This window comes from Grammomys surdaster, unplaced genomic scaffold, assembly GCF_004785775.1.
Source record: "Grammomys surdaster isolate TR1022 unplaced genomic scaffold, NIH_TR_1.0 375, whole genome shotgun sequence".
Taxonomy (NCBI): Eukaryota; Metazoa; Chordata; class Mammalia; order Rodentia; family Muridae; genus Grammomys; species Grammomys surdaster.
In genome coordinates, this window is record NW_021604794.1 from 1,922,935 (window position 1) to 1,948,016 (window position 25,082).

At 36.7% G+C, this 25,082-nt stretch overlaps 1 protein-coding gene across 2 annotated transcripts in view; it reads right to left on the reverse strand.

Moving 5' to 3' along the window:
* Positions 1–25,082, reverse strand: part of LOC114632647 (contactin-associated protein-like 3) — a 161,352-nt gene that overhangs the window by 74,113 nt on the left and 62,157 nt on the right. Inside the window, exons 2-4 of one of the 2 annotated variants that reach the window (XM_028781240.1) lie at positions 13,235–13,238; positions 8,146–8,293; positions 553–756 (exon numbers count right to left, since the gene is read on the reverse strand). In XM_028781240.1, coding sequence (XP_028637073.1) covers positions 553–756; positions 8,146–8,293; positions 13,235–13,238 — 356 coding nt within the window. The remainder of the gene's footprint in view (positions 1–552; positions 757–8,145; positions 8,294–13,234; positions 13,239–25,082) is intronic. The other variant, XM_028781239.1, reaches the window with a different exon arrangement.

Sequence of the window (25,082 nt, forward strand, 5' to 3'; positions counted from 1 at the left end):
GAGATTTGTTTAACTTTAATTATGGCATGTGTTTGCATCTGTGTGGGGGGGTATGTATATGTGTGAATGCCCTTGGAGGCCAGAAGGGGAAGTTGGATCTCCTGGAATTATAGGCAGTTGTGAGCTGTCTGAAATGGATGTTGTAAACCAAACTTAGAACATCTGAAAAAGCAGCAAACATTCTTTAACAACCGAGCCATCTCTTTAACCTGATGATTTATTTATTATTTTATTATTTATGGCACTCACATTTTTCTTTGCTGAAACTTCATAATCAAGACTATCTAAGGGTTTACATGTATCTTACATTGGAGGTACATATATGCTATATGCAGCTATTAGCAGCTCTATTAAACTTGCATTTGCACTTCTCTGTGATGTTTTGACTTTGGATTCATCATTCCAGTATAATTATAGCAGTATTTCCTTTAACTCTCAAAGGCATTTGGGCTTGAATGATAAATTGTACGGTTCTTTTACTTAGCTGAAAAGATCAAGTATCAACAGATGTATTTCCATATAAATATATTATTTAATTACAAGTACTCTTACCTGAACTAAGATAAATGACAAGCTTTCCTTTGATTAACTCCAAAACAATGTGAGTCCCATGTTGTCCTTTTTTATGAAATATAATCCCGCTGTTCTGCATGGCTTTAAATTTCAAAGAAATAACCTCTCTTATTGGTCTTATGACTCTGTTATCAAATTTGTAGAGCAGAGAACTTTGTCCATCAAAATAAACCACCTCAGATTCTAGGAAAGAGGATATTGACAAACAGCAGTATATAAACACGGTGAATATTAAAATATACGGCATGATATAGTACACACATGAGAGAGAGAGAGAGAGAGAGAGAGAGAGAGAGAGAGAGAGAGAGAGAGAGAGAGAGAGGAGAGAGAGGCGCACTAGTCATTTCTGGAGAACTATTACCAATAAAGGCTGACAAGTTCCTGATGAGGTAATCATTCAGTGTTTTAATGAGATCACAACTTCAAGAGAACCATTTTTGGTTTTCCTGCTGTAGTCTATCAGAACTATAATTTTAACATTCCTTTTGGATAGTGTCTTACAACTTAACTATGTAGGTCAAAATATTCCAGTTCCTCAAAAAAACAAGTGTGTTTTAAAAGTAACAGAAAAGAACATCTTTGAGAAACAGCTGAAAATTGAACATTGGACACATTAAAAAAATGATTTTACCCAGAAAAATCTACTATTGTTTTTAAAATTCAAAAATGAAAAAAGAAGTAATTGTCTTTGGAAAAATGTATTTGTTCAATAAATAAATAAATCTTAAAATAAAATATAAAGCTACTTAGAGCTATATTCATGCCAAGATGATATATTATATATTTTACTGATTTCATCAATGTATCACTTAAAAACAGTAACATATAGATATCCATTTCATCCAAATTATGTCAAATAAATGTGATCAATCATTCAATTAATTTATTTTATGTAGCTATTATTAGAAAAATTAGAAATCAAATTTTCTCACATTGGATTAGTGTACTTTTGTGAAATTAGCATAACAAGCACATAATGAATACATTAAACTGTACATGTAAACTAAGCAATTACTCCATGTTATACAGTTAATTTTATACGCATGATTAACATGCAAAACTCTTGTCAAGTTCAAATGGCATAATTTCTGATTATGAGACAGTAATAAGCCAAAGAAAACTCTGAAACAACTGAGCAAAGATTTTCATATCTTAGCAACATCATTATCTCTATTTTCCTTTGTCTTCAGAAAGTGTTTGAGGTTTTATTTTTAAACTTTTTAAACTTTACTAGCAAAAAGTTTCATTCCTGAATATGCCTTGTAATCTCAGCTTATTGCTTTGTGTATTTAGTCTCATTCTCATCATGACTACAGTTCCTTTGCAACAATGTAATCTCGTCTAAGGATATTGCGTTGATACAATGATAAGGATGTCATTGAATACTTTTCTGCAGACAAAATATAATAGACAAAACAAAACCAAAACACTGTTTTAGATAAAGAAAGTTTGAGTTAATGACCTTGAAACTTATTCTTTCAGTAATGACTGGATTTCCTATTGTTATTTGAGATATAATGCTTATATCTCAAAATTTAACCACATATTCTTAGCTCATTGTGTATATGCTATTGAAATGAATTAACAAATAAAAATCTCAAGCTTAATAGTAAATAATACTCAACTCTATTCTGTGAAGTAAACACATGATTACATGTAGCTGAGCAAACAAAAATCGTGTTTGGGATAGAGAAAGAATTAACTTAGCAGCAATTAACTTTCACATCTTCTCTCAGATGTGATCATCTCACCCAAGGAGCAAGCTTTGAAGTGAAAGAATCAGAAGCAATCTAAGAGTGAATCATTCCCTCACTTATCCACCAGAGTCATACATTTAGAAGTTCAAAACACTTGTAAGTGCAAAGAAGAGTGTTTATGGCTATAAACATACATAAATAATCCACTACAGTGTATTTTTGTACCAAAGAACTATAACAATGCTGTTCAACAATGCATTTCACAAGAAACATTTAAGAAATAATAGTGGATCAGTATTAGATAAATGATTCTGAGAAGACAATGATGTATCAGGCTGAAGAGATAGCCATACAAGTGTAAGTACTTGAGTTTGGATCCCAGATCCTATGCAAAAAGCTAGGTATCCCAACACATGCAAACAATCCTATCTATCACTAAGGAGGCAGACAAGAGGATCCCTGAGGCTTGTTGGCCACGTCTATCCTTGATGTTAGTCTCTGGCCTTTCTATGGCACACACATGCACTCTCTCTGTCTTTCTATGTTTTGTCTCTGTCTCTGTCACTGTCTCTCTGTCTCTCTGTCTGTCTCTCTGTCTCTCTCTCTCTGTCTCTCTCTGTCTCTCTCTCACACACACAAACAATAATACATTTTATTTTTGCTATGTAAGAAAGCATCAATTTTCAAAACCCATAGTTACACCTAACCTGATTAATGAGGCTGAGATTTACAAGTATCTGTACTTACATGGCTCTTTGCTTGCTGGCTGTTTTCTTCCCAGGCTTTCTCCAATCAATCCTTTTTGACCTAGATCTTATTCAGAAGTATGTCTATCTCATTTTCTCATGTTAGAAGACAGAGAGTTTAGAGGTGATATTTGACAATTACTGATGCAATTATGATATCACTATACTTCTCCCAGAGGATATAAGAAAAAAGCTAATAGCATATATGTTTAAAGGTTTTCAAATATTTATCACTATAAGATGAAGAATTTTGTCACAGACAGAATTCTTGTGTTTAGGAAGAACTGTGTTAGAAGTAATCTCACTGATGCTCACAGCTAACCATTGAACTGATCATGGGGTTCCCAATGGAGGAGTTAGAGAGAAGACAGAAGGAGCTGAAAGGGTTTGTGGCCTCATGGGGAGAGCAATAATACCAACCAACCAGAGCTCCCAAGGTCTAAACCACCAGCCTGGCAGCACATAGGGAGGAACCCATGGGTCCAGCTGTATATGTAAGGGATGTTGGCCTTGTTAGGCATAGGTGGAAGAAGAGATCCTTGGTCCCATGAAGGCTGGATACCCACTGTGTGGGAATTCAAGGATGGGGAGGTGGGAGTGGGTGAGTGGGTGGAGGCACATCCTCATAGAAGCAGGAGGAGGGGGGATGGGGTAGGGGGTTCCTGGGCTGGGGGAGGAATGGGGTAAGGGGATAACATCTGAAATAAATAAAAATATCCAATAGAAAAATAAAAAAACAACCCTCCCAAAGAAGAAGTAATCTCACCAATGTCCTTGTTATGTCTTCATTCAAGCAAAAGAAAGTCACCAGACACCATGTGCTGAGTAAAAGGACACAACATGGAACACGATGGATGGGGAAACTCACTGTAGAAAGTAGGACTGAGGTCCTGAATCATGACTCTGCTGCACTTACTGTGTGACACTAGTGTAAATGGACATTTACATAGCATGGCACAAGTGTAAATAGTCATTTGGTTGAAGAGCACATAAGTAAAAGAGCTATATTCCTCAGTCTCTTGCAAGATATGGACTCTCTGAAAAGTCATAGTAGAAACATTCTGCTTCTTTGAGTTGTTATTTTCTGTGTTTCCATAGCTGAAGCAGCTTCATGCAATCTAATAGATGTCTTAGATTCTGTTGTCTGGAAAGATTCAATACATATTTAAAGAGTAGGAGCAGGCTTGAGTCAATGAGTTGAGAGAGACAGAATACAATAGAAATGACTGGTTATTTAGAAAATAAAGGAGGATAACAATTCCCCTTTGGGCATTGACTCTAAGAGTTCACAGGCCAGGGAGGAAAGTTGCTCAATACAGGGTGAGCCAGGGTGTAATTCCTCAAATTCTGAGATGAGAAGAGGGATAGAGAAGTGTGGTCAGAGTGTAAGTGCCATTGAAAACTTGTAGACATGGATAGAAAGCAGAGGGAGCTAGCAAACAAGATAAAAAGATTAGAATAAACATGTGGATAAATGCTATCTTTCGCAAAATGTCAGGCATAAAGTACATGAAGTACACAAAGGTACCTGGAAACTAGAGAAAACTTTTGTTGTGCAGGTTGGAAGCCACAATTCTGGTTACTATCCCAACCCCAACCCCAATTTGAAAATGGACACTCAGAAAATGAATCTCCTAAGCCAAGAATCCGTAAGAACACATAAGGTAAATGAGAAGGTTGATGAGCATTCTAATATTAATGGAATGTAAAAAATTAGATAAAAGTGCAAAAAGACATTGCCACTAGGCAATATGATAAACAAAGTTCTTAAATGAAAACAGGTTGTTTAATTAAAACTCAAAAAGTCACTCCTGTTAACATAGACCATACAATTTATACTGTTAAATAAATAAAATTAATGAATTTGAACAATGATTATAAGAAAATAATGGACAATTTAGAGACTCTGCAAAGATACTTTGAGTTTACTCGTCAAATAATACTCCCTAGTGGTAATTTATGATCTATTTGCATTAAAAATATTTGCTAGTAGTTACTTATATCCTACAGGTTGTGTTGCAGAAGCTAACAGTGCCTATAAATTCTATGACAGCTTCACACAGTCCACTGGCTCTTCTTAGGTTCAGTCACACACCTTTGATGCCTCTGGTATCAACTTTGACCCCAAAGAATGGGAGAAATAGCTTCTTATGAAGAAAAAGCCCCATCAAAGAGCATGCTCTGCTTTGAAGTCAGTATACCTGGAGTAGTTTCTTAGTAATAGAAGACAAACTAATTTCATAACATCAAAGAGAAATTGTAAATATCAGACATCATAGCTGCTACAATAGTGGGCACAGTTAGAGATTCAAGACAATTCCTTAGTGAAAGAAAATGACCAATGTTAGGAGGAAAAGGAAGTGGATGGTAAGACACCACCACTACATTTAGTACTTCATAGAAATACTATCAGCAGAAACAGACAGAATTAACAAGTTAATGGGATTGTATGGGGAGGGGTTAATAGTAAAACAGAGATATAAAATACTTTATGGGTGGTAGGTTATTAATATGCCTCAGAAATTAACACTCTACATGATGGAAGCAGAAATTAGCATAGAATAGGAGTGAGCACCTGTAAGTGAGAAGGAAGTGCAGCCTGGTACATCCTAAAAACCCTAAGATACTCCTGTTCAGTCTATTCTTTGCTTCTTCTATAGTTCTATCTGTTCATATTTCACTATTTTAAAACTATTTAATCTATTTCATATTTACTTTTATTCATTTATTTTTGAGACAGGGTCCTATGTAGCTTAGGGTTACCTCAAATTCACTATGTAACCGAGAATGGCATTGAACTTCTGATCTTCCTGCCTCCACTCCCCAAGTGCTGGGATTACATGCACACGATGCCGTGACTTGTACTAGAGATAGAACAGTTGGACTCATGTATGTTAGGCAAGCAATCTGTTCATTAAGTTATATCCACAGCCCATTAAAAAATGAAGTAAAGTATAGAGGAAGATTATTTGCATTGGGTAAGGGATGAATGAGTTATTTCCAAATCAATGCTCCCCTTGAACAAAGGAAGCCTGGATGTTTCGCTGGGGAATTCTGTACATACTCATATAGGACAGCACATTAATACTAGGCACATTCTCAGCATGCTCAGTTTACAGTCATATCTTAAGAAGAAAAGTTAGCAGTCACAATCTTAGGCATGCTTAGCTCCGGGTCATAAAAATCATGTTCAATAGATACATTTAATAAAATGGGGAGCAAGAGCTTGTGGATATGATCAACTGGCATTGTGTAAATGACTAATAGGAAGCCTTTGAACTTGTTTAGATGAGTCATAAATATGGTGGCATACGAGTATACTTCTAGGTATGCGTAGCTGGTTCATATGATTGCAGATGGAAATATCTCGTAGTATGTTCCATTTTTGCCAAAAAGATAGTAGACAAGAATTCCTATGAGTCTGTCTAGATTTTTCCCCCAAATCTTACCATTTTCTAACATACTGATTTGTCAAGATGCACAAATATCTTTTTTCCTCTTAATGCACTAACATCATCCAATGGCAGACAACTAACTCTGGACACTTATATTAATAAGTAAATATCCATGTGCATAGTTTAAATTTTGTTTCATTTTAACAGTAATTTAATACATGCCCATGATGTTAAGAAATAGTATAATTGCATTCAATATCATCAGATAACAAACATTGAGTCACATCAGTTCCATTGCTTGATTTTTATGTTAGTGTTGTATTCATGTCTTCACTATCTTGTTTTATTTTGATTACAGTTAACAGATGATAAAAGAAGCTGGTGCAGAAATATAATTTTCCAGTAAATGAAGATCAGAAGAAGTAATAGTGTTTTGTAGAGCTAAAGGCTTCACAGTGACACTGATAAAGAAAAGTAGAGTTAGTACCATGGCATGTTGCTGTAGATTCTTCATGCTAGAACTTAGTCCCCAAACACTAGTGCTAAACCTGACCCATAGAAGTCTCTAAAAGTCAGTGTCATTTGTTATTAGTTAGAATTTAATTGGTTTTATTGAGTGCCTATGATGTTACAAGTATTTTATTAAACTTTGGGAATCTAAAGCTGTCGGGAGCAGCCCTGCTTATACACTGGAGGCCTAAAATCAGCCATTAGGCCTAAAATCAGCAATAGGCTCTGACATACATGCCTGCTCGCACCAAGTCTTGGGTCTCTGTGGAAAAATACTGAAACAGATAGCTGGGAGTTATTGTAAACAGACAGCTTTGGTGGAAGGCTGCCAAGCCTAGTCATAAGGCCTTGTAGATGGGTAACCTTGGTGGATAGTACCAACTTAGATAAAGAAAAGTGAATCATAGGTGGAGTCATAGTGGTCTGTCCCCTGAACCTTCACCTAGCTGACACTCTGTTCTGGAAGAGATCTGTACTCCCCCTAAACACCTACGCTCCTGCGTCATCCCCTTCCCCACATCCTGCCTTTTTGTGTATATAACCTGTGTGTGCAAAAGTAAAAATTATGATCTGACCAGATTATAGACAGGTCGTCTTTCCTTTCGTCTTTGCCTGCTCCCCCTGCTCTCTTTCAGGTGACCTCTCCGGACCCCTATTTAATGTCCTGCTGGACAGGACATAAAGCTAAATGAATTTTGGGTTGAGTCTACCTCTAAATTCAGTGTGAGTCAGGGACATCTATGTGTTGCATATACATACTCATGTGGATGGCTTTATGCATACTGTTCAACACCAGGTGTCTTCCTTTATTGTCTGTCACCTCATTTACTGAGATAGATCCTCTTCACTGACCTGCTAATTCATCTGTTGGCTATACTGGCTGGTTAGTGTGCTCCAGAGATTTACCTGTCTCTGTTCTTTGTCTCCAGCATTGGATTCACAGACATTCACTGCACACATAGCCTTTTATGTGATACAGGGACTCCAAACTTAGGCTCTCATTTTATATCAAACATTTTGCCCACTAAGTAACATCTAAATTTAACTATGAAAAACTAATTAAGGCCTATGTTGTCATAAAGCATTAATAGAAGTCTTTTAATAAAACTCAGTTTTAATTATACAACTATTAAAAAGGCTAGAACAAGTAAGTTTTAACTTACACTGGTTTTTACAGCATCTCATACAGATGTTTGTTTCACATGAAGAGTAAATATCACTTACTGTATGAACATCCATATACTTCTATCCGCATTCCAATCCTGCCCTTGGGATTCCAGGCTAAGGGGAGAAAGCGCAGGAACCTGGTGTGGAAGGAAGGCTGGAGACTATACTGCACCACACTGTCTGAATTTGTGTTTCCTAGAAATCCCTGTAAAAAAACACAGAGGAAGGGTGGATATATCTCCAAGATCACTTCTGTATTACCACTGCTCATATCAATGGTGGCATGTGTTAACTCTGCCTATATCCAAAAGGCTGTTTTTTTTTTTTCAAATAACTCTGCTAATGTTTAACACAGGTATGGCAATTTTGCCTTAGTTCCTCAATTAGCTACTATTGTCTAAATATTCTTTTGGTTTAAGATACTCTAAATATCAGCACCATTAAAACATTTATAAACATTTTAATGATGGTGGTTTATGACCACCATTGGGCTTACTCTTCTGAAGTTTTCATTTCACACATCTTTTCACCACCATCTCCAGGCAGTAAGGCTGTTCTTACAAAACTAAATTATTAGGGAAATGAAGCACCACAGTAACTAATTCCCAAGGATTTTTTTTTTACCAAGAATCCTAGAGAGTGGCAATAGAGAGCTAGAAGGGACCCAAGACAGTATTCTAGCCTTACTTCCTTAAGTTACAGGTGAGATGCTACTAAGGGAGGAAAAATACAGATAAGTATCATATAGGTCAGATAGGATTAGATTATATCCAGAGTCTTCTTTATAATCACAGCATTGACTCTATGTTATCATCCTGAATCTGCTTGCACAAAATACAAGTCAAGTGCAAGATTTCTACTACATTGCTAACATGGATACTGAAGCTTTTTATGGGTCAGTGTCCAGTGAATTTCTGCAGGAAGTACACCATCATTCTCTACTCATCTCAGCCAGGAGTGCCTTTTGCCCATTCTTGCTGTCTGAGCACTGTGAAAGACCGGAGTGAGAAGCAAGAAGCTTGTTTATAAATATTTTTGCCTCATATTGAGGTAAGTGTGTGTGTGTGTGTGTGTAAAGCTATAGAGTTTGGATCTGGTTAGTTTGGATCTGGCATACTATCATTCATATATATATATATATATATATATATATATATATATATATATATATATATATATATATTTGCCCTTTAATCCTTCCCCTAACTCTTCAGGGGGTCACTGACCTCAATCTAATGCTTGGTTGTAAGTATCTGCATCTGTCTCAGCTGCTGGTAGAGCCTCTCAGTATATGGAAACATCATACTGAACCCATTAATATGTACAGTTAATACATGTTAATACAGACAATTTTAATAACATGGGAGGAAAAGAGAGACCAGTGATCCTTATAATTTAAATTTATTTCAAATAACAATGACTAGTGCAATAAATAAGGTGAATGTTCTGCTCATGAGCATTTGCAGAGAAGTAAAGACAAAAAAAAAAACCCACTAAACACTAAACCTCTTCCTCATAGAAATTGTCTGTTGTGTTTCTTTTTAAAATTCCATTTACATGAGCTTTTTATGAATGTATAAATTACACAGGAAAAAAGTCCAAGGGTGAGTGAAGATAAGGAGTTTATTATGGAGCAGCTTCCCAGTGAATGAAGACTTAAATCAGAATAGTGTAAGTTATACATACAACTAAGGCTATATTAGAAAAGGACTTTTATTTAATGAAAATACAATTAGAGAGTTAAAAAGCATAGCTTCTAATAGTCTCTTGTACTACAATGACTTTCTGCCTGGTGCATGAAGTTAAAAATAAGTTGCTATAAATATGTGCAATGGACAACTTACTTCAACCAACAATTAAAAATGATATCCTTATCACCACATCCCAGCCCAGAACTCTGGAGGAAGCCCCCTGCTCCACCAGAGGCCTCAGCAGCCACCAGAACTTTAGCAGAGACATTCTGATTAACACCCTGGGTATCAGAAATCAAGCCCCCAAATCAAAATCCCCACATGGAGATCTACTCAACCACAGGCCATTCCAGCCAGAAGACCAGAGAGGAAACAGAAAGCAAAGAACAAAATACCCATTCAAGAAAGAAAAACTCAGAAATCAGCACCTACACCTATAACCATCCCAAACTTAGATCCTAGTGTAAAAACACAATCAACAACAGCCAAGGCAATATGTTACCACAAAAGGCTATCTCTCCTACTACAGCAAGCCCTGAATATTCCAACACAGTAGAAGCAGAATAACACTAAAATCAACTTTATAAGGATGATAGAGGTCCTTAAAGAAGAAATAAAGCCCTTAAAGAAAGTTAAACAAGAAAAGTTGAAAACATTAAGCAGAGCCAATAAACCCCACAGAAGGGGGAGGACGGATTCTAGGAGCCAGAGAGGTTGAAGACACCAGGAGAACACAATCTACAGAGTCAATAAGCATGGTTCATAGGGGCTCACAGAGACTGATATGACAATCATGGACACTATATGGGTCTGAGCTAGATACTCTATACATACATTTTGATTGTGTAGCTTGGTGTTCTTGTAGGATTGGGGGGTTTGACTGTTTTAATTTTTTTAATTAATTATTTTATGTATTTACATACCAAATGTTGCCTACTTCCCGGTCTCCTCTCCCAGAGTTGGTCACCCCATCCTCCCTCCCCTTTGCCTCTGAGAGGATGCTCTTCCCCAACTCCTGGCATCCCTCTACCCTGGGGCATCAAGTCTCTATAGGATTAGGCATATTCTTTCCCAGTGAGGCCAGACAAGGCAATCCTCTGCTACGTGTGCGTGGAGCCTGAACCAACCTTTAGTTGGTGGCTTAGTCTCTGGGAGCTCTCAGGGGTCTGTTAGATGACACTATGTTGATTTTCCTATGGGGTTGCCATCCCCTTAAGCTCCTTCAATCTTCCCCTTAACTATTCCATAGGAGTCACTGACCTCAATCTAATGTTTGGCTGTAAGTATCTGTATCTGTCTCAGTCAGCTGCTGGTAGAGCCTCTCAGAGGAGAGCCATGCTAGGCTCCTGTCTGCAAGCACAAAATAGCATCAGTAATAGTGTCAGAGTTTGGTACCCACCCATGGTATAGATTCCAAGTTAGGCTGCTCACTTGACAGCCTTTCCTTCAGTCTTTGCTCCATTTTTATCCCTACATTTCTTTTAGACAGGAACAATTATGGATCTGGTTTCATCCATTTGCCTGCAAGATTCATGATGTCCTTATTTTTAACAGCTGAATATTATTCCATTTTGAAAATGAACCACATTTTCTGTATCCATTCTTTGGCTGAGGGACATCTGGGTTACTTCCAGTGTCTGGTTATTATAAATAAGACTGCTATGAACATAGTGGAGCATGTGTCTTTGTTGTTTGATGGAACATTTTTTGGGTATATGTCTAGGAGCTTGTTATAGCTGGGTCTTCAGGTTTCCAATTTTCTGAGGAACCTCCAGATTGATTTCCAGAGTGGTTGTACCAGTTTGCAATCCCACCAGCAATGGAGGAGTGTTCCTCTTTCTTCATATCCTTGCCAGCATGTGCTGTAACTTGAGTTTTTGATCTTAGCCATTCTAACTGGTGTAAGGTAGAATCTCAGGGTTGTTTTGATTTGCATTTCCCTGCTGACTAAGGGTGTTCAACATTTCTTTAAGTGCTTCTTGGGTATTTGAGATTCCTCTGTTGAGAATTCTCTGTTTAGCTCTGTAGCCCATTTCTTAATTGGGTTTTGCTTGCTCTTGGGACCCTTTTTCTCCTACTGCTTTGCCTCCTTCACCCTTGATGTGAGGGTTTGTGGCTACTCTTATTGTATGTTATGTCATGTTTGATTGCTATCACTGGCAGAACCAATTCTTGAGGATTCTCTTCAAATCTCCACAAAAGCAACACAACACACATGCACCTGCATTCATTACCCGCTAATAACAAACCAAACATAAACAAACAAACAAACAAACAAACAAATACAGAAATACAGAAATACAGAAATACAGAAATGAACACTTCCAACCCAGACTATTTAACTGGGCGTACTAGGATTCTCTGAGTAAAAAAGTTGTACCTCAGCGCTATATCTTGAGACTTAGTGGCTTTTTCTGTTGCTCTCTACTGCAAACTGTTTTTTCCCAATCCATAAAGCTTATCTGGTAAAATCTAGCTATAAAGGCTGGAATGAATATTAATAGGCATATTTATCATTCTGCCCTGCCACCTGCCTGGAGGAACATGCTCAGGCAAAGCAGCTGCTGTGGTCCAGGCAGAGGTTTAAATATCAACTGTACTTAGTGAGGTCATGTGTTTGAATACTTGTTTTCCAGTTGGTTGTGCTGTTTGGGAAGGTTGGAGGTGGAGTCTTGCTGGAGGAGGTGGTCACTAGAGAAAGATTTTGAGGTTTTATGTCTTATTTCCTGTTCCCCCTACTTCTTGACTCCAGATGAAATATTACTATGTAGTTTCCTGCTCCTGTTCCCATTTTCCCCATCTCTTGCCATATCTCTCCCCATCCCACCTACGTCTCTCTAACTACCCATGATAGAATGATCCCTAGAAATGTAAATCATAAAACAACTTCCTCAACTGTTTTTCCCCAAGTATTTGGTCAAAAGTGACAAATGCATCTGGTTATTGCTGTTGGTTCACTCAGGGTAGCATCTGAATCCTACAACTTACATTCACAATTGAGTCTAGTTCCTAGGTCATCCAGCTAAAACAGAGACAGCAGCTGTTGTGGACATTTTGTTTCAAACATTAAAATTTTGTCAGTGGCTGACAAGTTTTTAAAATTTTTGATACATATAGCATGCACCCCCTCAAGCCAAGGAAGCATACATAAATAGTTGTTTTATTGTCTTTATATACAAAACATTATTTTTCTCTCATTTATTTTAAAATACAACAAACAGGAAAATATACTTCTGATTGTTATGACTATGACATTGCATAGTAAATGAATCTAATTTTTTAATTTTAACAGAACTAAAATAAATTGATTAGTATTTGTGTTTGGCTTTGTCACCTTGAAACAATTTGGAATCACCTGGGAAGGGAATCTCAATGGAGAATTATCTAGATCAGGTTCACCTATGGGCATGCCTGTGAGAAATTTTCTTTTGTTGGTTTATTTGGGGTCAGACCACCCAACTTGAATGCAGGCAGCACATTTTCGTGGGCTGGGTCCTGGACTGAGTAAAAAGAAAAGAATAAGCTGAGTGTAGGCATTCATACATTAATTCATTGTTTTGCCTTCATGTGGATATGATGTGATTGGTTGCGTAAAGTTTTTGCTGCCTTGACTTCCTCAGAGTGATGGGTTGTAACCTGGAATTGAGCCAAATAAATTTTTTCTCCCTTAAGATGTTTTTGGGGAAACAAAACTAAGACAGTATTTGAGGAGTGTTAGACAAACATAAACTAATATGACTGGAGCATATTAACCATTGCTTAAAATTCAGAGATCTGAACACAAAAAATCAGACACTTATTATCTATGATCAAAATACATTCAAGGAATTAAGCTATAGCTCAATGTATAGAGCTTGTCTAGCCTGAAGACAGCATGGATATGATCCCAGAACCATAAAATAAATAAATAGAACATGTATATACATATATTTAAATGCTTGAGTATGTTTAATTTTATTCTGTATAATATAAATTAATATGTATTTATTAATTTTTATTTTGTATAATCATTAAGTTTTGAAGGCTCATATTTCAGTGTGATTGGATATTATTTTCATTTAATAATATACCAGTTTACAAGAATATGCTTTCAAGAGAGAGAATCTATGTTAGTATTTACTGAGATGGCATCTAGAACTTATTAATAAAGTAACCTTACAATAAAAGTACTTTTAAAAAGTAGTGTAGTCTTCTATTAAGGTTGGAGTTTGTTTTGAGAGTTTTCATGACAGACTTTTTTTCTACAAATTTTCAGAAATAATTTTAGATATAAAGACCTATCTCTACCTTGTTTTGTCAGGTCAGAAACAAAGGCTACAGAAGAATGGGACTAAGTATGTTCTGTAAAAACAGGTGTGAGCAATTCTGAAGAAACTTAACAAATCTTCATTTAGAGATAAGCAATAGACAGGACACTTGAAAGTGCAAGATTAGAAGTCAATGGTTCTTTAAATTTTTTTCTGTTCTTCCTTAGATAGGTGACCTTGTTGAGATTCACCACCAATTTTTTTAATATAAAATGGAAAAATAATAGCTACCTAAAGCCAGTTAATGTAAACAATAAACCCATATGATTACAAAATATTTCTTCATAACATTGCTACTGTGTGTGTGAATGCACCTGTGTGTTCATGTGTATGAATATGTGTGTGTATATACATGTGAGTATGTGTTCCTCTTATTACAAGATAAAAAGCTCTCTTAGATTTGATGTGGGTTTTGTGGCTGAGGACATCACAACTGAGTTTTATCCAGATATGAATGTGAACATTTTCAGATGATATGATCATCATGCCCAGAACTTGTTCCTAATGTATAAGTGGCAGTTACAGAAATTTATGACTTGGAGTCTATACACACTCTGTAAATATGTTTCCAAATGAGTTAGAAATTAATGAGATTCTTGAGAAATTTCCAAACTCTCAATTTAATTTGTTTCTCAAGGTCACATTGATTACATCTAACTAACCTCTCAGGCAGGGTAGACTCCTTGTCTATGTCATAGAAAAGTTAAATTCATCAATATTCTTATTATTTTATGTTGAGTAGGCAGGCATCAGTTTTAAGTACAAAAACTTACTCTGTGAATGGAATATTCATCAAAAGTTACTTTAAGAACCTTCTTACAGATTACTTATATTGAAATATTTCTTGATGAATTTTTCAACAGAGAGACTAGGAATGTGCTTCAGTGGCAATCATTTCTTACCCATTACCCACAGAGGAAGGTGGTTCACCAAACCCTCAACATCTATCTAAATTAACAAGCAAATCTACAAAAAATGTCCCCAGCATGTGGTTTCTAGTATCTTTCTGAGGAGCTTTCCACATGCTGTCAAATCCTATTCCTTCCTCTGTTTTCCAAGGAAAGAGTAAGAGTAAGAAGTTAGTGTAGGGTGCAGTTGATATAGCCATAACTTTCAGCAGAATGGAGTTCTGACTGCTGTGGTTTGTGTGTCCTCTCCAGAATCCATCTTGAAATGCTATTACAATTATAACAGTATTATGGGTATTATTATGGTAGGAGTGAGTTAGCTGATCTAAGAGTGGGCTTCTGATAGGAAGAGTGAGTTTGGCCCATGCTTTCTGTCTGCTTCAGTTGTTGAGTTGCCTTTCCACACTGTCATGATACACCACAATGGTCTTTGTCAGATATCAGCAGCATACCTGAGAACTTCTGTAATATTTAGAACTGTAGCCAAATGTACCTTTATTGTTTATTAGTTACCTATAATACAATATTTTGTTGGCCAAACCAAGACTGTCAAAAAATATTTTTTGGTATTGGAGTCTCCAGTACGTTGCCATTCATTCATAAAAGGTCTAAAGTTAGAGACTTGAATCGAAGGCAAATCCAAATAGAACTCACTGGTTTTATTACTGTGAGCAAGTCATATGACTATGCCATTTGAAATAATCTGTTGTCTAGGGGAGATGACTTAGTGTTAAGAGCACTTTCTGCACAAAGCAAAAGGACCTGGGTTTAGATATCACATCTACATAAAAAGTGGGTGTGGCTTCATGCCTCTCACCAGCAAAGTTGAAGATGGAGATGGAAATCACTGGGTTTGCTACAGGTCTACCTCCATGTTCAGTAAGAGATTGTCTGAAACGGTATGGCAGAGAGTGGTAGAGCAGGATGTCTGACATCCTCCTCTGGCCTTCAAAAGACATACATACACATGTCATCAAACACACATGCATATGCCACACACGGCCATATGCACACAAAAAGTAAAAGCATATAACTAAATAATTAAAGTAACGAGTAAGGTAGAACTAATGCATTTAGTCTTCCATATATACCAATGACAACTACATATACAATGCAGTTTAATTACATTTTCATTCTTTAAGCAGCCCTGTTAAGTGTTAAAATATTTTTAAAAGGCAGTTAATTTATCTAACCTGTCACCAGACTTAGGTGTTAGAAATGGCCCTGTCATCAGTATAATTTTTTTGTGCATTTTGACTGTCCAGGTAGTCACACTGAACCCACATTGGGTCTTTCAATGGCCAGCTTGGTTTTACACTGAGAAGGCATTACTTCAGAGTCTGCAATTCTCTGGGCATGGTCTTTGGGTGGTAAATGTCTGCTATGCTAAAATTTATGATAGTATTACCAAAACTCACACCCCTTATGTTAAGCCCTTGTTTTAAATTTCATAGACTTTATTAGTACTTAACAGATGGAAGCCTGGTAAATACTTTGCTCAATTGCTAGTGCCGGTCTTTAGATATCACATTTAGTCCACAGTCCTCTTTCAGTTCATGCCAGCATCCAGCTTTCTTTAGCTGGGTGAGTCACAGACAGTCACTAAGACTTCATCTGTACATTCACCTCAATCTAGTTTATCAGTAATTTTCCATCTTCCATTGTCAAATTTACTTAGTTGGAATAATTGAATTATTTTTTATCCATGATGATCTCAAACTGCTGTCAACATTAATAATTTAAGTAGAGATGTCTATATTAAATCAGTGTTTGGGATGTTTTTGTTATTTTAATTACAAAATGTAGTTGCATGTTTACTCCTCAGTAATTGATCATCAGTTTTAATTTATCCATGTAGTTTTGCATAACAACTTGTGGATTTTAAACTATATAGATGATCCATGTGACTTTTTCCTCTGGGCATCAGATATGTACATTCAAATGCTTATGATTGGTATGCTATTATGCAAAGCAGCTTATGGCCCAGAAAGCCTAGAATAGAGATAGCAACAGTTACAGTAATTTTAAAAATGCTTGCTCACTATTTTTCATTCTCAATTTGAACCATTAAAACAATCTAAAAGAACAAGTATTTTATTCTACCACATTTTTACAATTGTCATTCATAGGATGTTCTAAGAAAAGGATCATCTCTGAAAAGTATCTACTTCAAAAGATTACTTCTTAAGTTAGCAGCATTGATGAACAATTCTGTCAACATTGGCAATAAGAAGATGAAGTAAATCACACTAAATGTGGGCATCATCTGTGACTACAAGGTCATTATATTGATTTGTGTGTTCAGGATATGGTAACATCATCTGGACTCATAAGTCTCCATCAGCTTCAATCACATTAGTGTAAGATGGAACACTAGCAAGTTTTATGTCTTATGATTTTGTGAGATAGTAGTACTAGTATGGAATCCTCAGTGTCTTGGAGTCAACACTGAGTGTTTTTAGTCAGAAGTTTTGTCATGTCTTATAAGCAGCAAGTCTTTTCCAGAAGAGTAAAACCCAAAAAATACAAAAGGTAACCAACAGGCCTGTGACAGAAGCCTTGGTTCCGAGTAAGCACATTACTAGCAACTGTGCTATTCTTCTCACAGAAAAAGGAGACATTTATCAATTTAGGAACTCTGAATACAAATGAGGAAATGCTGAGGGGATATGAAGGGTTTGAAAGACTCCTTTAGTCTCTTTTAACTGCAGTAAACATGTTGCCTATACCTTCTGAAGAATCTAAGCCAGACACTTTGTATTTTAGGAATCGTTAGGGAAGGGCTGGACACATATCTCAGTCAGGAAAGTGCTTGCTGCACAAGCATGAGGGTCTGAGTTCCAGCCTTAAAGGAACATGAAAATGAGGGTATGTGGCTATCACTCTGATTGCCAAACCAAATAAAGAGCCAACAAAAAGAGAGAATTACAGACCAATTTCCCTTGTGAACTTAAATACAAAAATACTCTACAAAATACTTGCAAACTAAATCCAAGAACACATCAAAAAGATCATCCACTTTGATGAAGTAGGCTTCATTCCAAAGATGCTGGGATGTTTCAACATATGAAAATCAATAAATGTAACCCATCATATAAATAAAGTGAAAGGAAAAGAAAACATGCATATCTCATAAGACGTAGAAAAGGCCTTTGGCAAAATCCAATACTCTTTTTTGATAAAAGCACTGAAAAGATTAGGTATTTTAAAGACACTCCTAAACATAATGAATGCCATTTACAGAAAGCCCATGGACAACATCAACTTTAATGGAGAGAAACTCAAAACAATTCCACTAAAACCAGGAACAAGATAAGGAAGATTTTTCACTCTCTCCGTACCTATTTAATATAGTATTTGAAATATTAGCTAGAGCAATAAGACAACAGAAGATCAAAGGGGATACAGATTGGAAAAGAAAAAGCCCAACTATCTTTATTTGAAGATTATAAAATAGAACACATAAGTGACCCTATAAATTCTACCATGAAACTCCTACAGTTGATAAACATATTCAGCAAAATTAACTCACAAAAATTATTAGCTCTCTTGTATACAAATGACAAATGTAACGAGAAATAAATAAGAGAAACAACATTTTTCACAGCAGCCTCAAATAATATAAAACATATTGGGATAACTCTAACCAAGCAAGTAAAAGACTTGTATGGGGAAACAGGAATGAGAGGATCAGTTGGGAAGGGGAGGAAAGTTGGAGTTGAGGGAAGAAATATGGGTAGAAATGGCTGGAATTGGGGGACATTTGAGGAATGATATGGAAACCTATTGCAATGAAAACTTCCTAAAATACATGAAGGTGATTCTAATGAAGTCTCCAAATAATGAGGGAGACAGAGTCCCAGGTAACCATCTATCACCAAATGAAGCTTCCAGTAGCAAGACTAGGTTGCATTCAATTAAGTTCTTGGCCAAAGGGATTTTATGGAAATCCCCAAACAATCTAGGCTGTTACCAAGAGAATAGGTTACTTTCTACAAGCTTAAAGCAAGGCCCCATTGCTGAAGACAAAACCTATATAACACATTGAACATGAAAGGGTCAGACTGGTGCCTGCATTCTAGTGCCCTTGGCATGGGAAAGTACTTTGTAGGCTACCAAAAGAGAAATGTAAGCACCAACCCAGCCACAAAACCTTTGATCTATAATCTATCCTGTCTGCAAAATATGTTAGGGCAATGGTGGCACAAAACTTGTGGAAGCAACCAACCAATATCTGATTTGACTTAAGACCCACTCAATGAGATAGAATCCATACCCAACACTGGTTGGGTGACTAAGAACCAGAGACTAGATAGCCCAGAGAGCTAGGATAAAACAAAATATTACTATTCTTTAAAAAAAAAAGAGTAACAAGATGACTGACTTCTCATGATATTCTGCTATACTTATAGGTCAGAGCCTTACTCAGCCATCATCAGTGAAGCTTCCTCCTGCAGCAGATGGGAACAGAGACTCAGAGCTAGACATTATTCAGAGAGGTGGGGGGGGATATTGGAACATACTACTCTAAATGGGATGTCTTCATTAAATTCACCCTAATCCATCCTTTCAGGGCTCAGGGAACACTACAGAAGAGAAAGATGAAAGAGTATAAAAGCCAGAGAACATGGAGAACACTAGGAGAACAACTCCCTCTAAATTAACTGAGCAAAAGTCATATGAACTCAGAGAGACTAAAGCAGCAAGCATGGAGCCTACATAGGTCTATGCTATGTACTTTGTGTATATATTGTAGGTTTTTTCATTAAACAAATTTCAAATTAATATTTATTTATTTACATCCCAAACACTGTCCACCATCCCGGTACCTGCCTCACAGAGTTCCAACCCCTCCCCTCTCTGATGGGAACCCCACAGGAGAACCAACAGAGTCAACTAACCTGGACCAGTGAATGCTTTTCTAGACTGTGTCACCAACCAAAGAACTTATACAGGCTGGAATGAGGTCCTTATGTAGAAGACACGCAGCTCAGTCCCCCAACAACTGTAGTGGAGGTTCTACCTAAATCTATATTATAGCTTTTAGTTTAGGGGTTTTTGTTTTTTAATGGGAATCCTGAAAGTATGAATGACTGGGTCTCATTCTTATGCCTTCTCTTTGAACTTCTGTCCTTTTGTTGATTTGCCTTGTTCAACTTTAATGTGAGCTTTTTTGTTGTTGTTTTAGCTTATGTTTTATTTCAATTTTTTAAAAAACAAGGAAATGCTGTCATAAATTTGCATTCTTAGAGCTAGGGAGATAGAGACAATTGAATTCCTGGAGATTACTAGCCAGTGAGCCTAGGCTACTTGGCAAATTTTAGACTAAGAGACCCTGTCTCATAAAGCAAGGTGGACAACCACACCAGAAATTGAACTCTGGCCTTGGTACGCACATAAATGGACATGCACTACCCACTCTACACACACACACATACATACACATACACAGATACAAAAGTGACACAGTGACCAAAATCTCAAGCCACATTTTAACTGGTAAACTTGGGTTTTGATGGTAGTTGGAGTTTCTTTATAAAGAACAAACTGGGATGGAATTGTTTTCATTGATCCATCAAAAGTGTTTCAAATATTTGAATTATGTTTGGTTATATTCCAAATTATCTGGGGGATGCTGTATGTCCTTGGGAAACTGAAACTTTTAGTAAGTTAAATTTTCTTCTTTATAAGCATTGAAGTGTCAGCAGCTATGAATAAATCATCTACATACTGAATTAGTGTGAAGCCCCAAGGTGAGGAAAATTACTTTATATTCTCTTATAAATATCTAGAGAATATAAGAGATGAATCTTTAAATCCTTTGGGATCCTTGCCACTAAACTAAAAGCTGTCATCAGTAAAGGCAAAGAGAATCCTTGATATTTCATTTAAAGTTAAAGAAAGAAAACAGAGCATTCTGTAAAGTCAGTTTCTGCAAGGCTAACTAGTACAGCTGCCACAAGAATGCCAACCACATTTACTTCTGTAAAATCTTACATATGTCTATAAGCAGCTCTTTCTTATTAAATTTTCCTTCCTTTTTTTACAGGTAACATGAAAACATGAAAAGATGCACACCCTTCTTTATCATACCTTATTCCCCTAATCCCCTTTGTAAATTTACTTAAGCTACAGAGGAAGAATACTGGCTTGCATGGAGCCATGGACTTTCTTGTAAGCTATAACAAGAGGGCTGGTATTTTTACTAACATTGAGTATTTGATTTCTCATATATGACTCTGCTTCTTATAATATTTATCTTTCTTTTCTTTTTTATTCATTTATTATTTTATTAACTTTTGAGAAGATGCTTTCAAGTACAAAATTCAGGGCTAATATACAAGATCATTGGGCACAATGGCTTTCTAATCAGCATGTTAGACCATGAGACCTTTTTCATAACAAAGTGAGAGCATGTACACCCTGAAACCATCCTGTTTCCATTTTATTTCAGAAGGCTCATATTTACCAACTCAAGTGCCTTGTTTCATGGGTAAAGGCAGACGTTGTCAAGAATTATATAGATCAGACAAATGTCAGGGTGCTAAGAAGTATAACTATAAAAGGTCTGAGAGAAATCAAAACATACAGCTCCTGGGTTGACCAAAAAGAAAATAGTGGGACAGGAAACACTAAGACAAGAAAAAAAAAGTCTGAGTTTCCCCTTTCCAACTCAGAGGATCCCCCATTAGGTGTTTTTGTCATTTGCCAATGATTTCATGAGAGAAAAACACAAGCCTAGAGGAGGTAATAAAACTTCAGCCACACCACCTTTTGCATCTTCTGAAATTCTTTTTTTCCCAAAAATATTAGCACTATAACATAGTGGCATATTGACTTTCTGTAAAAAACAATTCTCTTCTTTATTGTTGCCTCCCAATAAAGTATGTCCCCTTCATGTGTAGTTCTCAGATTTATTGTTGTTATATTTTCCCCCATTTGGATGCTGATACTAAGACCTGAGAAACTATCTGTCCTTTTCATAGAATTTTCCCACTAAAAATTTCTGGTAAAAATTTTGTACTAAAATTGTTGGCATTTCTTCTAGGCTCTGCTCCACAGTTACCTGGCAATAGCCAAGTGTGCCTGACTCACTATAAAAGGGGCTGCTTGCCCCTCCTCACTCTCTTGCTCTTCTTCTCGTCTCCTCTTGTTCCTGTGCCCTTACCCTCTTTCCCCCTCCCCCCTCCATATGCTCATGGTTGGCCTCTACTCTTCTCTCTCTCTCTCTCTCTCTCTCTCCCTCTCCCTCTCCCTCTCCCTTTCCCTCTCCCTCTCCCTCTCTCTCCCTCTGCCTTTCTCTCAACTCCCCTTCCCATGCCCTGAATAAACTCTGTTCTATACTATGCTGTCTATACTAACTGCATTCTCAAAGTGCCAACTAAAAATGAATAGTTCTGTCTCTTAAGTTTCTTTTATCATATATTTTATTAAGACAGTGAGAAAAATAGCTAAAACAAAATTCCCAGCAGTGGAGTGAAGAGAGCTGCAGAATAGCTGGGGACCAAAGCAACATTCTAGTCTTCCCTTAGGCTGAAATAAATTTAGAACATGCTTATGTGAATAACATATAAAACAACAGGATCTTTAGTACACCTGGTGGCATTGCTAGAAGCAGTTAGATCTCAATATTTCTACCAGAAGCCCCTCTTTGTTTTCCCATGCACAGGAAATAACTCAACATTATAACAGGTACTGAGTAATTTTTTTTCCTGAAAAGCACTGGCTCCTCACAAGGTAACTGTGAAGGTTTGTATATGCTCAGCCCAGGGAGTGGCACTATTATAAAGTATGGTCCTGTTGGAGTAGGTGTGGCCTTGTTGGAGTAGGTGTGTCATTTTAGGCATGGGCTTTAAGACTCTCATCTTAGCTGCTTGGAAGTCAGTATCCTGCTAGCAGCCTTCAAATGAAGATGTAGAACTCTCAGCTCTGTTTGCACCATGCCTGCCTGGACACACCCATACTCCTGCCTTGATGATAATGGACTGAACCTCTGAACCTGTAAGCCAGACTCAATTATATGTTGTCCTTGTAAGAGTTGCATTGGTCATGGTGTCAGTTCACAGCAGTATAATGCTAACTAAGCATAACTAAAAGCAAGTAAAATGCCAGGCATTTTAATCTTTCATTTCCAAATGTGTTTTCATTGAGTAAGATCTTTGTTTAACTCTGTACTCAAGAGTCATTGTGTAAATACTGGTGAAAACACATCTTTATTCTTCAAGACTTTAGGTATAAGAGTAACTAACTATGGTAATTTGCTGTCAGCTTTTAGAATGTTCTATTCCAAATGATAGAAGATTCACCTGAAAGTCCTCAGTCATTGTCCTGCACCTTTTAATGTTGGATCTTAAGAAAAGCTAGAACTCACAGATAGATTATACCACAGTGAGATCAGCCACAAGTGGAGGCTATTCTTTCATGGGAGCTAAATAGTTCCCTTGAAAGATCAGGGCTAATCCAGGACCATCTGTAAGCACCAGAGCTGAGATCATGCCCAGTCAAACAGCATACTGGTTAAGACTGCTAATTATGAAAGCCTCTTGCTTCCACCTCAATTCTTCCTCTCATTAAACCTAACACTTGAGGCTGTAGAGATGGCATAGTAGTTAAGGGCACACTGGCTGCTGTTCCAGTAAACTCAGGTTTGTTTTTCAGAAGTCACATGACAGCTTGAAACTTTATAACTTCAGTTTCAGAGATCTGACATTCTCTCTGGCTCCCATGGGCACCAGGCACAGAGATGGTGCACAGACATACATGCCAGGAAAGCACTCATCTACATAAAATAAAAATCTTAAGAGAAAGAGTTTCTCTATATATTTAAAAGCAAGCAAGCAAACAAACAAACAAACAAACAACCCAAGACGCCCAAATCTCATGTCCATACCCCATGTCCCTGTTGCATAGTAGTTTTCTTCAAGTTGATGAATTACATCTGCAGGTGGTATCTTTGAAACTCAGCATGTTCTAAAAGAGGCTTCTCAGAATTCAGGAAGTATACACTTCAAAATCACCAGGAAATTCCTAAAATTGACTTATATAAACTGTAAGGACTTCTGAGAGATACTCTCCGACCATCTGAGCTGTCTAGAATAGACAAACAACAACTTTGTGAGATGCCTGAAAGTTGTTTGGTGAGCTCTGTGTTTCTAGTATCTCCCCACCCCTGAGAGGTGGTCTTTTGGTGGTACAGCTGTTTTCAAATCATTCCTCCTCCTGTAATAACCTTTGGTCTATCAAGATGGACTTTGGCAATGCATTTGATTTAATCTGTCATAAAGGGTATGTCTGAACTGTGTAGATTTTTGTTATTGTCTCTGTGAGAACAGTCACACAGAACTCAGCAAGGTTGGATAAAGTCAATTTTCCCCTGTGATCCCCACAGGATGACCTACCTTTTTTTGCAGTGATTATGTGAAAACCAAGATCAACATTTTACCTCTGCAAAGTGTTATGGTTATTTAAAATGAAATAACTGATAGCCAAAATAATAGTTATACAGATTTTTTTGTTTCCTAACATTTTAAAGTACTAAATGTAGTTATTTACTTCATTCTCTGTATTTCTTAGAATGTATCTAATCAATTATTATAGTATTACATGTTTGAGTATGTAGTAATTTATTCAGACTTGAAAAGGGCTCAACTCTGAAAGACATAAACGTATGCTTATAACATTTTAGGGGAAATCAAGTGGACCATGAAATTGAAGTTAAGCTCCAAGACCTCACATTCTGATGACACATTAGAAAGATAATTATAGGGGAAAAATAAGCTGTTTTGGTCTAAAGAAAGAAAGAAAGAAAGAAAAATGCCAAAGTCAGATGGTCAATATACAGCTAATGGAGACAAAAGCAATATGTAAGTTCTATATGTTTTTTGTTAGATGGTGCTATATGTATCTATTCCATCTGGTCCAAATATGACTCTGTAATAAGGAAGAGAGTTTCCTGTATATTTAACGTTTGATGTACAATCAACATGTTACTAGAGATAGACTATTGGTAAATTAACTTACATTTTCTAATATCATTTTTAGGAGAGAGAGAGAGAGAGAGAGAGAGAGAGAGAGAGAGAGAGAGAGAG